Source organism: Alexandromys fortis, unplaced genomic scaffold (genome assembly GCF_014885135.2).
Source record: "Alexandromys fortis isolate MF-2015 unplaced genomic scaffold, M_Fortis_MF-2015_v1.1 scaffold_129, whole genome shotgun sequence".
Classification (NCBI taxonomy): domain Eukaryota; kingdom Metazoa; phylum Chordata; class Mammalia; order Rodentia; family Cricetidae; genus Alexandromys; species Alexandromys fortis.
The window spans coordinates 4328679-4344642 of record NW_026068022.1 but is presented as its reverse complement, the minus strand read 5'-3'; the positions used below and the strand labels follow the sequence as shown (position 1 = coordinate 4344642).

Sequence of the window (15964 nt, the reverse complement as noted above, 5' to 3'; positions counted from 1 at the left end):
ACATAGGACAATTCTCTATTATTTTCAGAAGTCTCACAACTTACAAATTTAGGAATAAACATAGTTAGGTATATTTTATTATACAAAAATATAAAGACACATTATTTGAAGAAATTTTCTAGCATTTTATTTTGAAATTTATTAAATAATCAATGCATATGAACATATAAACACTGGTAACCCAATGTAATACACTAAATATATGGTTTAAAGGATGCATTTATTTGTACTATATATGTGTTATTGAAAATATAGCTACATATTTACAAATCCTTTCTTGTAATGTCTCCCTCACAGCCTTGTTCTGGCAGCACCTACACTCTCCCATGGCTCTCTTGGAGGATGGGAATCACACTGCAGTGACAGAGTTCATTCTATTGGGCCTGACAGATGACCCAGTCCTTAAAGTCATCCTCTTCACCATCATCCTGTGCATCTACCTGGTGACCGTGTCTGGGAACCTCAGCACCATCCTTCTCATCAGAGTCTCTTCCCAGCTCCATCACCCCATGTATTTTTTTCTCAGTCACTTGGCTTCTGTTGACATAGGCATTTCATCTTCTGTCACACCCAATATGCTTGCCAATTTCTTGGTAAAGAGAAACACCATCTCCTACCTTGGATGTGCCATCCAACTTGGCTCAGCTGCTTTCTTTGGATCAACTGAGTCCTTCATTCTGGCTACCATGGCTTATGATCGTTTTGTGGCAATCTGTAGCCCACTGCTTTATTCAACCAAAATATCCACACAAATCTGTGTCCAGTTGCTTATAGGATCATATATTGGTGGTTTTCTTAATGCTTCTTTTTTTTTTTACCATTTCCTTCTTTTCTTTTATATTCTGTGGACCAAACAGAATCAATCATTTTTTCTGTGATTTTACTCCATTAGTTGAACTCTCCTGTTCTTATAACAGTGTCTTCATAATTCTTGATTCATTTTCTGCTGGCTCCATCATTATGATCACAGTGTTTGTCATAGCCATTTCCTACACCTACATCCTCATCACCATCCTGAAGATGCGCTCCACTGAGGGCCGCCAAAAAGCCTTCTCCACCTGCACCTCACACCTCACTGCAGTGATTGTATTCTATGGGACTGTCACATTCATCTATGTGATGCCCAAGTCCAGCTACTCCACAGACCAGAACAAAGTGTTATCTGTGTTCTACATGGTGGTGATCCCCATGTTGAACCCCCTCATCTACAGTCTCAGGAATAATGAGATTAAGGATGCTCTGAAGAGACAGCTAAGTAAGAAAACATTTTCCTAGAGATGTCTTTAACTTGTTATTTTGTCGCATGCTATGTAATAGTGATATGCCATAGTATTAAAAGGAAAGTGGGGGCTGGAGAGATAGCTCAGTTGTCAAAAGCACTAACTGTTCATCAAGAGGACCTGGGTTCAATTACCAGCACCCACATGGCAGCTCACAGCTACATATAACTCTAGTTCCCGGGGATCCTACACCCTAAAAAAAAAAAAAGAAAAAATGAAACTGGGTATTGATGATTGAAATGCATGATATGGCATATTACCAGACTTGAATTTTGGCAGTAAATGTACAGGGTGAGTGTTAATACATCAGAAAGTAAATGACATATTTTTAGTAAGTTATACATTTCATGCATAACCAAAAATACTTCCAAAAAATCAGATGTTCAAAATTATCGTTCACTTTTATTCATATTTTAAAGTAATTCTCTTCTATGGAGAAATTACTAACTGTATAATTTTTTAAGTCTGTGTCCATTTTCAATAACAGCTACCCTTAAGTAAGTGTGTATAATAACTATAGCTCGAACAAAGATATTTAGAGAGAAAATAACAAGGTAGAGCAGACAATAAAATTGTTTCAGGTGTTTTATTGCAGTAGAATCATTTATTTGAATAAAACTTTAACACTCATAGGCATTAGATATGTTCTCCAATCCTCTGATGCTAAAACTGACTGTTTATGAAAGGAGCATTCCATGTAGGGGATGAGATATTATTGACTATTATGCTGCCCTAGGAAACTTTTTTAAATTATGAGAGTGGAATCTAGAGCTTGTTAGAATCAATGTACTCTATCTGTAAACCATAGCCCCAGTTTCCCTGAGAATCTTTACTCTTCTCCATGTGATAATAACAAGTATATTTATTATTCCCTCCCAACTTGTTTCCTTACACTTAAGGACCCCGTCATTGAGTAAAGTCATTTCTGTAGGAAAAATAAAAATATGTTTTCTCCCTTTCTTTGTTGTTATACTTTGCCAGAAATTCTGTACATTTGAGACAAACATGGTCTACTACTGTTCATTGCCAGTGTCTCTACTTTAGGCTGATGTCTTTTATAATAAATAGTGCCAATAAGTTGGCTAATTTACTGCCTTGACTATGAGATGACACCCACATATTTGCTACAATACTGCTGTAAGTAAGATTTGGGTGGTGTGAGTAGGTGGTTAGTATCTACCACTAATCAAATAAAGCAGATTATCTCTCAATATAAACAGCTTTTTCTGATCAGCTCAAGGCTTTAAATATTAGAGTTTTTGAGAAGTTAGTCTTCTGCCTCCATCACAGCTTTGGAGTCTAAGCTATTGCAACAACTCCTGCCAGTATATTCTAGATGGTCATCTACCCTATGGATTTTAAATGACCAGTCATGCAATTTCATGAGAAAATTGCAGATACACACACACACACACACACACACACACACACACACACACACTTTCCATCTCCCTGTTTCTCCTTGTATATATGAATTTTATGAGGTAATACCATAAAAATCTGTTAGAAGAAATACTATGTGTGAGTGTGTCTGTGTATACATCTATATACATACACATATATGTGTGTGTATTTATGTATAGACTTGTTCCTCTGGGGAAGCATAACTGATACCACTGCTCACTAACTTTCATTTTCTATGCCTTGGATTCTAAATGAGTTTAGGTATATAACATCAACAACCATGAAGATAAATTAACTATATTATTTTGTAAGTGTCCAAATTTTTCAATGGGGTTATTTGTTGGTTATTTGCTTTCTTGTTTGTTGTATTTTTATTTCTTTATATATTCTAGCTATTACTCCTCTATCAGACGTATAGTTAATGAAGATTTTATTTTACTTTTTGGCATCCCTATTCACATAACTGTTGATGTCCTTTGCTGTGTAGAATCTTTTAAAGAACTACATTTTGGAAAGTCATTTCCTGTACCTATGGTTTGCAATGGACTATTCTTATTTTCTTCTAGAAGTTTCATAGTTTCAGGTTTCACATTGAGGCTTTTTTGTTCATTTGGAGTTTATCTTTTTGCATGGGTGATAGAAGTCTAATTTCATTCCTCTGCATGAGGATATCCATTTTTTCTGAGCACCATTCGTGACTTGTTTTCCCATAACCCTAAATGTTTCATTTGGGTGATTAAATGTCTTTTTGTTTCTCTGAGCTCAAATTTTCACATGTATATAGGAATTCCATAAATTTAAATAAATAAGAATCCTCAATGAATGAAAAATTTAATTCAGGAGAAAAAACACTTTCTCTGTCTGAAATCATTTATTTTGTTGGTTGTGGGTATGTTACTGGGCATGTAAACAGTCTCTACTAACAAAAAGGTCAATGTCACAGACATTTGCCATCCTTTAAGTCCTGCTCCTTGAAAAGGGAAATGATCAGATTTGTAGAACTCTCCAACACATGGAGACTGTTTTGACACATTTCTCTTAGTAAGTTCCTTCTATCCTAAATATGGAGGGCTCCACATCTGAACTGCCATGATGGAATGTATTAGGCTAAGTTTCTTTAAACGTAAGTGAGAGTTTGGATTAATAATTTTGGTGCTCATTATTTTTTTAAGTTTTGGGACTCATACGAAAGGAAAGCAGATAAACTGCTTGGGTTACTCAGAACCAGAGGGACAGCACAGAAGGAAGTCTCTTTAGTTTGATGTTTTCATTTACTGGAGATAATATATAGCTTCCTCCAGATTCCAAGACAGGCACAGACAAGAATCTGTAACCTGAGCTTCCTAATGAAGTCACAGTTAAACATTTGCTTTGGTCCAGTGGAAGCTTCTTGGACAATGCTTGCCATAATTCAAACAAACACAGCTGAAGAAGTATGACCCTCCAACCCATCCTCTTTCCGTGGCTCAACAGGGTGGACAGCTGTTTCATCCTCTCCTCCTTTCTACTCTCACTACCTGGGTCTACAATTATACTGGGAGAATGAGAACCCCCCACATCATCATGCAGCCTAGCGAGATGGTATGTTAGCTAAATTTTTTGGCAACTTGGAACCAGCTAGAGTTATCTGGTAAGAGGGGACAGCAGTTAAGAAAATGCTTCCATCAAAATGGCCTGTAGGCATTTTTATAAGGCAGTTCTTGCTTAATAACTGATGTGAAAAGGCCCAGCTTATTGCGGTCGATGCCACTCCTGGGCAGACGGTCATGTGCCTTTAAGAAGGCAGGCTGAGCAAGCATGCTGAGTAAATCTACTAAGCACTATTCAATCACTTTCTTGCTTCAGTTCAGCTCCCAGCTCCCAGGTACTTAAGTTCCTAACTCAGTGATTTACTGTGTCATGGAAGTGTAAGCCAAATAAACCCTTTTCTATACAAGTTGGTTTTTGGTCATTCTGTTACCACAGCAACTGTTGCTACAAAAAGAGAGAACAAAATTGGCGAAAAAAATGAAAACCAATGTCCTCTAATGTAGTGGACAAGTGGAGCAGTACAGTTAAGAACATTCAATTGAAAACTAAGAGAAAACAGAAGCCAACCCAGAAATGAACCTCCAGATAAAGCATTTGATGACAAAACTAAGAGTTAAAGAAGACATCACTTGTGGTCAGAGATGAATGGGAAAATTGGGAAGGGAGGGAGATCCTTATAGTTATATCTGACAGCATGAGCAATATTCATGCTGATGGTCATGGTCTGTGTCTGGACAGTATTTCCATTCCACTATTGTTGCGAGAGATCCTTCCGCCCCTCCAACCAATAGCTGCTGTGATACCAGCCCATTGGGGCGTGGTCTCTCTCCCTTTAAAAAAGCGGCTACTTCCTCTGCTCACTCTCTTCACTTCCTGCTCTGCCGGAGACTAGACTCCCTTCCTGGTTGTGCAGATGGCTGTTGTCTGGGACGGTGATCTGTAAGTTTTTTCCCCTTTAAATAAATAACACCCTATTAATCATAACTCCAAACTGGTGTGGCATTGTTCATGACTTACGCCTTCATTACGCCTTCACACTATACTGGTTGTGACATTATTGTATGTGTGGAGAGATGCAACCAAATACACATGAGATCTTTGTGGTATTATCTCCCACTATTGCATGTAAACTTCTCCCTAATTAAAAATGTAAAACTAAATTTAAAAATAAAGATGATTCCATGAAGAGGTATTTAAAATGCACTTTGTTTCCAGAAAGCTTTTGAGTTTGAGCTAAAATTATTTCCACTGTACTGTACCCTTCTTTGCTCCTGACATTTCCAAGATTGTTAGAAGGATGTTTATCAATCCATGAAGTTTTCACCTAAAAAGTGCATCAGCACACAAAGCTTAGTTGATAGGTGCTAGTAGATAACATGTATTTATATGAACATGTGTATCTGCAGTTTTCAGTCCTGATTGAGTTTCAGTGGAATTTTAAAATCAAGATAGCTACTCAAAAGGTCATTTCCCATAAGATACAATTTCTCATAAAATAAAACATAGCTTTTCTTTAAATTGGCAATTTTTTGTTTGTCCTTGAGGCATTGACACTGACAGGAAATGATTTCAGTTTCTGTTGATATCGGGAGTTTGTTTCTCATTTTCATATTAGAAATTATAAACACATTTAAAAGAGACATAAGTAAATAGTTCCACATTTGCTTGTTTCTATTATAAACTCATGGCATTATGGATACTGTCTTACTCAAGAATATCACCAGGTGCCATGTTTTAAAACAAAGCAACGGTGAGTGTTGTATAGTGTGCGCCATTTACCTAGGGTTCCACAAATTCTCGGTAACAAAGTCATAATCCTTATCCCTGTGTTGTGTGGATAAACCAGTCATGTCATTTCTGTATAATATGATGCATCCATGCCATGCAATGTTCACTTCAGCTTAGATACTGTTATATTCGTACATTTTCTATAAAGGATTAAATTTCACACCTCTGCCACACACGAAAAGTGTTACAATAGAGTTTAAACACATGAAAGCACACTGTATATAATGCTTGGTATTGCTCAGTAAATTCACATATACTATTATTAAGAAGTAGTAATATTTATTCACACATGTATGACATAGATTTGGAAAGAGCAATATTTAGGTAAGGGAAGGAAACTAATTTTAAAAAGAATAAAGGCATAGGAGAGGTTTGGGGATGGAATACGGTCAAAGTATATGAGATTCTTGAATAAAACTGCCATGAAACGTGGGACTTTGTGCAGTGATTCAGAACTGATCATTTTTAAACAAATTTAAAACATAATGACATAAGGCTGTAAATGACTGAACAGACACAATTTCCAAGGTCAGTATTGCTATTTCTTTCATTCTTCCCCCCCCTCCCCATATGTGTGTGTGTGTGTGTGTTTGTGTGTGTGAACATGAAGTATCCCTGACACTGAATTCTTGAGAAAAATGAGTTTTTCTGTTGTGGAATAATAGTTGAAGATGTATACATTAATTTATGTTATAGAATGTTTGTTTATTGATGCAATGATGTGCTGTATTCTTTTATGTTGCATTTGTTTAACTGTGTGAAACTGTCTAAAACACCTGATTGTTTCCAATAAAAAGCTAAAAGATCAATAACAAGGCAGGAAAAAGGATATTGGGTTGGCCAGCAGAGAGAATAAGTAGGAGATATCTGCTAAGAGAAGATGGGGGAGTGAAAGGAGAAGGAAAGAAAGACTGCAGAGGCCAACTACCCAGCTACACAGCAAGCCACAGAGTAAAAAGTAAAGAAAGACATATAGAAAGGTAAAACCAAAGAGACAAAAGATAGATAAGATAATATAAGAAAAACTGAATAGAAATAAGCCTAGCTGGGCATTCATAGGAAAGAAAAAGCTTCCATGATTTGGGATCTGTGTGGCAGGCCCTCCGAAGAGTAAAGGGTTAAAATATAACAATTACATCATTCTATTTCAGTTGTTCTTTATTCATCATTTGAATATAGACTAACACAAAAATATGTTTGTTACAAAGGAGAAAAGAAGTACTAATTTTTACAGTTCGTTCATCAATCGATATTTGCTATTTTATGTGATGTGGTACATGAAAATACTTCTGAAATTTAAGCATAACATATGCATTTCTGTCATTCATATTATATAGCTGCTGTAAAAAATAGGTTGAAATACTGTATTCCATTCTAATATCTGTCTAGTTTTCTTTCAAGGCAGAGTACTTGACATAAATGGGACCTGTAGAATACATCAGAGTTCAATCTTTTGGGGTGACAGAGGATGCTACAGTCTGTGCCATTTTATTTGTTATGTTTCTAACAGTCTCTCTCCTTAATGGCCAATGTGAGCATAATCATGCTGAGCAGAAGCAGCCCTCAGCTTCGCATGCCGATGTACCTTTTCCTCAACCATTTGGCTTGTGTAGGGTATTCCTCATTAGTCACAACTATCATGCAGAAGGGTTATCTCAGGAAAGAAGTAATTATCCCTGTCCCTGACTATGTGGCCCACTTCTGTCCTGTAGTGACATTTGGGTCAGCTGAGTGCTTCCTGGTAGATGTCATGGCTTATGACCACTGTGCAGCCATTTTCTCACCTCTGCCTATTCCATACAGATGTCCTCTATAGTCTAAATCCTTCTAATGGGAGTCCTCTACCTAGGTGGATGCAAATTCTTAGATATTTACTGGTTATTGCCTCAATCTGTCCTTCAGTGGACCAAATAAAGTTAATCGTATATTCTATGACTATTCACCACTTTCAAAGCTTTCTTTTTCTCATGACTCTTCTTCTGAAGTCATTCAAGCAATATCTTCAGGCTTCATCATTATGGTCATTGTATTTATCATTGTTCTGTCTTATGTCTATATCCTTCTCACCATTCTGAAAATATATTCAACTGAGGGCCACCAGATTTCCTTCTCCACCAGCACCTCCCATCTTACTGCAGTCACTCTGTTCTATGATATCATCATATTCATTTGTGTGATGCCCACATCCAGTTACTCCATGGACCAGAACAAGACTGTGTCCATGTTCTACATGATGACCCATATGTTAAAATTCCCAATCTATAGCCTCCGAAACAAGGGTGATAAAGAGACCATGAGAATTGTGGCTATCTCTCACTGGTACCCATAGATATCTGGAATTTTAAACAGTGTAATGAGCCCTGATATTCCAGGTGAATGGACAGTATAGCATGTAATTATACAGTTATATTTATGACATTTTAGAGATAAACTTTACAATGTATCAAGAACATCTTCATTGTAAAACATAGCTTTATGAAAATTGCAGTATTCCCTTTGTGTTTCCCTTTCTTCAGTCACCAGAATCTGCATTTCTGAGCACAAATGTTTCTCATGGGTTCTGTGTTCTTCAAATGCAGCCTTTAGGTTTGGAATTTTGATTTGAACCTTTAGAATCATTCGTAATCCTTTGATGAGAATAATATTGCCACCCAAGATTTTCACACACACACACACACACACACACACACACACACACACACATTCTACTCCTGGAACACAGTTTCCCCTCCTGCATTTCCTAACATTCTTCTCTCCCACATCACCTCCCTCCTCAATTCATTTTTCCTCTGTTTCTGTTCAGAAAGGGGTAACATATTTGAACAAGTCTCTTTGTAGTATGATGGAGCATTCTTTTGATATATGCCCCAAAATGGTACGGCTGGGACTTTAATTAAATTGATTTCCAGTTTTCTGAGAAAATGTCATATTGATTTGTAAAGTAGTTATACAAGTTTGCACTCCAGCCAGCAATGGAAGAATGTTCACCTTGCTTCACATCCATTGGAGCATGAGCAATCACTTGTGTTTTTTTATCTTAGACACACTGACAGTATAAGAAGAAAGCTCAGAGTCATTTATATTTGCTTTTCCTTGCTTGGCTGAGGATGTTGAACATTTAATTAAGTGTATCTCTTCCATTTGAGATTCTTCTGTTGAGAATCATCTATTTAGATCTTTATCCTACTTTTAAACTGCCTTATTTGGTTTTTCAACGTCTAGTTTCTTAAATTGTTTATATGGTTTAGATATTAATCCTCTGTCAGATGTATGGTTGGTGAAGATCTTTTTCCATTCTGTAGGCTGCGATTTTGTGCTATTGATAGTGTCCTGGGCCTTACAAAAGCTTTTCACTTTCAGGAGGTGCCATTTGTTAATTGTTGATCTTAGCGTCTGTGCTATTGGTGCTCTATTCACTAAATTGTCTCCTGTACCAATGTGTTCAAGACAGTTCCCCACTTTCTCCTCTTTCAGGTTTAGTGTATCTGGATTTGTGTGGATCTGTGGTCTCTTGGGGACTGAAACACATTAGTCAAGGCACATTTTTAAAATTTTAGGATCTCTGTTGACAAGTCAGGTGTGATTTTAAAAGGTCTGCTTTTCTACGCTACTTAACTTTTTTGCCACTTTAATATTCTTTCTTTGTTCTGTATGTTTAGTGCAGGGATTCTTATCCAATCTATTTCTTGTTCTGTAAGTTTCTTGTACCTTTATAGACAAGGCCATTTTAGGTTGGAAATTATTTTTCTATGATTTTTTAAAATATATAATCTGTTTTTTTGTTTAGCTGGGATTCTTCTCCTTTCCCTATTCCTATTATTCTTAGGTTTGGTCTTTTCATACCCAGATTTCCTGAATATTTCATTTCAAGATTTTTTAGTTTTATTATTTTCTTTGACTGATGAATCTATTTCTTCTATCATATCTTCAATATTTGAGATTTTCATCTCCTGTCTTCTGTTGGTGATGTTTGCATCTGTTCCTGCTTACTTACCCATATTTTTCATTTCCATAATTTTCTCAGTTTGTGTTTTCTTTATTGCTTTTATTTCCATTTTAAGTTCATTTCTTCTTTTTTATTTTTATTTTTATTACTTTATAAATAATACCAATTAAAATTTCCACTTCCTCCCATCCTCCTATTTCCTTCCTGCCCCCTACAGCCTCTCCCTTCCCCCTCCAGTCCTGAGAGAGGAAAAGGTACCCTGCTCTGTGGGAAGTCCAAGGCCCTCCCCTCTCCATCCAAGCTTAGGTAGGTATGCATCCAAATAAAACAGGATCCCAAAAAACAGTACATGCAGTAGATACAAATCCCAGTGCCATTATCATTGGCTTCTCAGTCTGCCCCAATTGTCAGCCACATTCAGAGGGTCCAGTTTGTTCCCACGCTTGTTCAGTCCCAGTCCAGCTGGATTTGGTGAGCTCCCATTAGCTCAGGCACACTGTCTCAGTGGGTGAACCAAACCCTCATGGTTCTGACTTCCTTGCTTATCTTCTCGCTCCTTCTGCTCTTCAACTGGACCTTGGGAGTTCAGTCCAGACTGAGCTCCCAAAGTTCATTTCTTCTTTAAGGACCTCTATTATCTTCATACGGTTGTTTTTAAGGTCTCTTCATGTGCTTCAGGTGCATTGTTCAGTTTTTGTTGTTGTCTTGTTGTTGTAGAATAGCTGTCTTCTTGGGGTGCCCTATTAATCTTTTCGTTATTGATTATGATCTTAAAATGGCATTTAGGCATCTGTGTTTGGGATGATTATAGGTCTAGGTGTTGATTCCTGTGTTTGCCTCTGTTGGAAGTGTGTCTTGTTATTTGTTTTGTTTCCTCTCTGGTCTTCTGGCCTAAGTGGACAAGGGTTCTGCCTAGCACATCTTCAGGTCCAGTAGGATGTCTCTGCTGGGGTTTGAGATGGTGTTTCCCAACCTCTGCCAGAGTTGCCTCTATAGTTCCAGTACTTGTGTGACCTCTAGTGTTCTAGGTACCTTCTTGCCCTCTGGGATTTTTAGCACAGTGTGGCCTCTAATGCAGCAGGATTTTTCTGTTGAGGCTAGAGTGTCTAGATCTAGCCAGGCCTCTAGTATAGACAAAATCTTCTCCCAAAATTCTAGACCAGAATATGGACCCCAGGATAGGGGGAACAAACCGTGGCTATCGGCATGGGTTTAATGAGCATTGCAGACAGTGGACAGTGACTTACCTGGGATCCCTAATTTGACCTATCCTCCAGTAAATTCAAAGTTTGTTGAAATTGTTGACCCAGATATGGAAACACGGAAGAAGGTGCAATCTGCTCTATTCACTATTTCTAAATAATAATAATATTTTGTATTATTGACTATAAAAGTTTTGTGTGCCTCAAATCCTCATTCAACTTGGCATCTCCTCCATCCCTATGTCTACTAAACTGCCTAATAGAGTATGTAACATCAACCACTGAAATACTAAAAGAAAAATCAGTACACATAAATGAAAGAAACAAAAATAGTTCATTTAATGATTGATTTAATATTTTAAAGTGTGAAATAACCTAAACCAAATAGCTACTTGAATGACTTACCTAAGATAATAGTTATCATGTACCTCCCATAATTACCATACTCACATAAAAGAGAAAACAAGAAATCACTTGAGATTGACAGACTCCTTGAGAATTGTGTTTATGCAAAATGAACTGCTCAGTAATCACTAGGAATGAGGTAATGATCCCTGATGATTTGAATACATACTTGAATCCAGAGCACTAAGGGGATCCATCCCCAGTGACAAACAATGACAGTGGAGACAACTTCGTAGCTATAAAATCATAACATTGAATTTCTTACTCTGAAATGAATTCTTATACCAAGAGGTAAGATTTTTGACTTTGTTGATAAATGGAGATATTTTATTCTTTGAAATGTACTGATTTTATAAATCATGGCAGAGTGGGAGACAAGTCAGATGGAATCAAGCAATTATGTAATATAAGGGGATAAAAGAACCAAGATTTCATAAAAATCACCTTATAATTCTAGAAGTAAATATTCAGAATGACCAGGCATAAATAAGTTTTCAAACTTATTCCTTGTATATACCCATTGGTAAGACCAGAAACCAACATGATCTTCAAAGGTGTGCACAATTAGCATTCAACCAAAAGGCTAACTTGCTCTCTGGCTTTGAAAAGCTTTGGCGGCTTGCTGTCAGGTAATATTGTGTGTGAAGACCTTTTTTGCTGTGACCTAAATGTTCCAGCATCACAGGCATCACTGTGGACAAGTGAGGACATAAATATAAAATTTGAGGAATGAGAATCAATCAGTCCCATGCTGGGAGAACTTGGATAAACCTCTTAATTTCTGAGTTTGAATATTTATTGATCAGTTTATTCTGTTGAAAATCGAGTGAACTCATTTCATTACACTCCAGTTAAAAAACACTGTGATTTGAAAAGGATTTGTTGCATCTAAAAAATTAATAATAATGTGCTAAGCATTATTCATATTTTATATGATGGTAAAATTAATATTTTAAGTTAATTTAAAGAGCAATGATCTATTTTCATGAATCTAAAATATATAAGGAGCTTATAACAAAAGTTTCATTTGTAAATTTAGTGTGATCTTTATTTAGTTTTGCAGATTTTCTGAACAATATCACCAACAAAGTAACTTTCTATGTATTAACCATAGAAAAGCTGAAATGGTATCCTTCATCTGTCCCTAATTTGGGTATGCTCTGAATAGCATAACCACATTCCATTATGGTGTGGTTACTAAAAGTAATAGATTAAGCTCAACTTCCCTGGTGTTCATATCTTGTTTTTTTTAACTTTGTGTATATGAGGTTTGCCTGTCTGCAGGTATGTGCACCATATGCACGCCTGGTGCCTGTGAGGACCAGAAGAGACATTGTGTGCACAGAACTGCACAAACAAACTGCTGTGAGAAAACATGTGGGTTCTGGGATGAAACCAATGTCATCTATAAGTGCAGTCGGTGCACTTCATTTTGGATCAATCTCTCAAACCCCATAATTCTGTTATTTCACATATATATCACTTAAAAGAGTTTTCTGCTGTAAAATAAAAATTACAAAAGAACTAAATGCTATTTCATAGAAATTGGAAATAGGAATACATACACGTTTTTTTTTTAATCCTGTGCTGCTCTTTCAGTAAATTAAAAAATTTATCAATTAGTTAAGTCTTCATTACATAACTGTATTATTTTTAGATATAAATCCTCTGCTATACTTATAACAAATACATTGTTATTTTAAATAGACAAATGTTATTTAATGTTTATTTTCTATTTATTTCTATGAAGGGAATAGTGCAGGTAACATAGCATAGCTGTGGATGTCAAAGGAGCAGGATTTGTTTCTCACCTCCCACCAGTGAATTCCAGGACTCAAGCTCTGGTCATTATGGTGGAAGAACATCTACCTCTCAATCTATCTCTCCACGCTGTCTCATGATTTCAAATATTTAGCTTTAATTACAATTAGGAATTAAAGTTTTAGTATAAATAAATGTAAATGAAAGTTACCTATTATTTGCATAACATCTCTAGAATTTCTCATTAAATAATTTGAAAAAGTTCCTGCATAGAAATGTATAAGCAAAGAAAACTCTAAGTAAAACATACATTGTTGGTTCAATTTTGAATAATATAATAGTTTTTATTAAATAAAATAAAGTGTCATATTTATAAATACCTTCTTAGAGTATCTCTATCACAACTCTCTGTTCTGACAGCAACTACACTGTTCCATGGCTTTCCTGGAGGACGGGAACCACACTGCAGTGACAGAGTTCATTTTATCGGGCTTAACAGATGACCCAGTCCTTAGAGTCATCCTGTTCATCATCATCCTGTGCATCTACCTGGTGACCGTGTCTGGGAACCTCAGCACCATCCTTCTTATTGGAATCTCTTCCCAGCTCCATCACCCCATGTACTTTTTTCTGAGTCACTTGGCTTCTGTTGACATAGGCATCTCATCTTCTGTCACCCCTAATATGCTTGTTGGCTTCCTGGTAATGAAAAATACTATTTCTTACCTTGGATGTGGCATCCAGCTCAGCTCAGCTGCTTTCTTTGGGTCTGTTGAATGTTTCCTTCTGGCTGCCATGGCTTATGATCGCTTTGTGGCAATCTGCAACCCTCTGCTTTATTCAACCAAAATGTCCACACAAGTCTGTATCCAGTTGGTTGTAGGATCTTATATAGGGGGTTTTCTTAATGCTTCCTTTGGTACCCTTTTCTTTTTATCTTTTCTATTCTGTGAACCAAATAGAATCAATCACTTTTTCTGTGATTTTGCCCCTTTGATGAAACTCTCCTGCTCTGATGTCAGTATCTCTGGAGTTGTTATCTCGTTTTCTGCTGGTTCAGTCACTATAACCACACTGACTGTGATAGTCATGTCATATTTCTATATCCTCATAACCATCCTGAAGATGCGCTCCACTGAGGGCCGCCAGAAAGCCTTCTCTACCTGCACCTCGCACCTCACTGCAGTCACTCTCTACTATGGGACTGTCACATTCATTTATGTGATGCCCAAGTCCAGCTACTCCATGGACCAGAACAAGGTGTTGTCTGTATTCTATATGGTGGTGAACCCCATGTTAAATCCCCTCATCTACAGCCTCAGGAATAGTGAAATGAAAAGTGCTCTGAAAGGAAAAATTCATAAGCAAACATTTATAAAGAACAAGAAGTTGTTTTGTAAAATTTAATATAATAATGAGTATCAGGAAGACAAATGTGACCATTATCTCAGGTTTGACTGTTAGTTTTCTTATTACTCCTTTTACCCTAATCTCCTATTTTCCAACTATATATAGCTATTTTATTTTATTGTATTTCTCTTCTATATATTTTAATGTGTCTTTGACAGTCTGATACAGTGTGTTTTGATCATGGTCACTGCAACCCTTCTCAGTCCTATAACTCCATCTCCTACACACCTAACATATGTGCTTCTTTTTTCCTACTAGACTGTGATACATGTAAGTGTACTGCTAATTTTAATTAGTCTTAACAATAAAAACCCAAAGTCAGATATTAGGAGGTGAAAGGTGAAAGATCAGAGAAACAGAACAGTCAGCCACTAGCAACTGCTTCTTACTTCTGTGAAATCCTCAAACTGAATTGGCCATCTTGTCTCTAGGAATCCTCAGATTTAATACCATCTCTATGAAACCTCAGACTAAATCCTGAATGCTGTATGAATTCCTACCCCCTTTAAGGTACCTGCCCACTTGGGCATGGCCTCTTATACTATTTATGCCGATGTAAAGCACATGTCTGGCCTCTTTTCTGGCTGCGGGATTAAGTTGCTGTTCCACGTTCCAGCAGAGGATTGTGATCTGTGAGTTTACCTCTAAATCAATAACCCTCTATTATACTCAATTCTGAGCTAGTGTGGGATTTCTTTAAAGCATCCTTCTTCACATAAGTTCTTGTCTACTCTGGCCTTATATTCATCTCTCTGCCCATTCATATCACTTCCTATCTTCACCTCCCTAGTGCTGGGATTAAAGGTGTGAGCCACCACCACTTGGATCTGTTTCTCCTTTAGACTGATTCAATCTTGTGCAGCGCAGGGTGGCCTTGAACTCATTGAAATATTTCTGCATTGTCTCCTGAGTGCTGGGAACAAAGATGTATGCCACTACTGTCTGACCATTATGGCTAACTGCTGTAGCTAGCTTGGTACTCTGATCTTCTGGAAAGGTCTGTTTGTTTAAGCACAAACAAAATACCACCAGATTTCCCTTTTTGTCTAAAAAAATAATGTTATAACTAATAAAGGAAAACTATATACAACAAGTATAATACTTATATATAATATATAAAGGCAATAACAAATTCAGAGAAAGTACTCTAATATCCATTCTATCTTGATGAGTCCTAAGTCTTGTACCTAATTCACTTTTTATATAACTTGAAATAGCAAAATTGTCTTTTTAATATC

The 15964-nt window shown here is 36.7% G+C and overlaps 2 protein-coding genes and 1 pseudogene across 2 annotated transcripts; all 3 read left to right on the top strand.

The window, feature by feature from the left end:
- The first annotated feature begins 326 nt into the window (after positions 1-326).
- On the top strand, positions 327-1275 carry LOC126514403 (olfactory receptor 507-like). Its single transcript, XM_050163305.1, is given in 2 exon segments — positions 327-809; positions 811-1275. Coding segments are annotated over 2 exon segments (948 nt in total).
- Positions 1276-7463: 6188 nt separating this feature from the next.
- On the top strand, positions 7464-8331 carry LOC126514452 (olfactory receptor 508-like; annotated as a pseudogene).
- Positions 8332-13751: 5420 nt separating this feature from the next.
- LOC126514405 (olfactory receptor 502-like) lies at positions 13752-14723 on the top strand. Its single transcript, XM_050163307.1, has one exon. It carries the CDS (start codon positions 13752-13754, stop codon positions 14721-14723), a length of 972 nt encoding a protein of 323 aa, XP_050019264.1.
- Positions 14724-15964: the final 1241 nt, after the last annotated feature.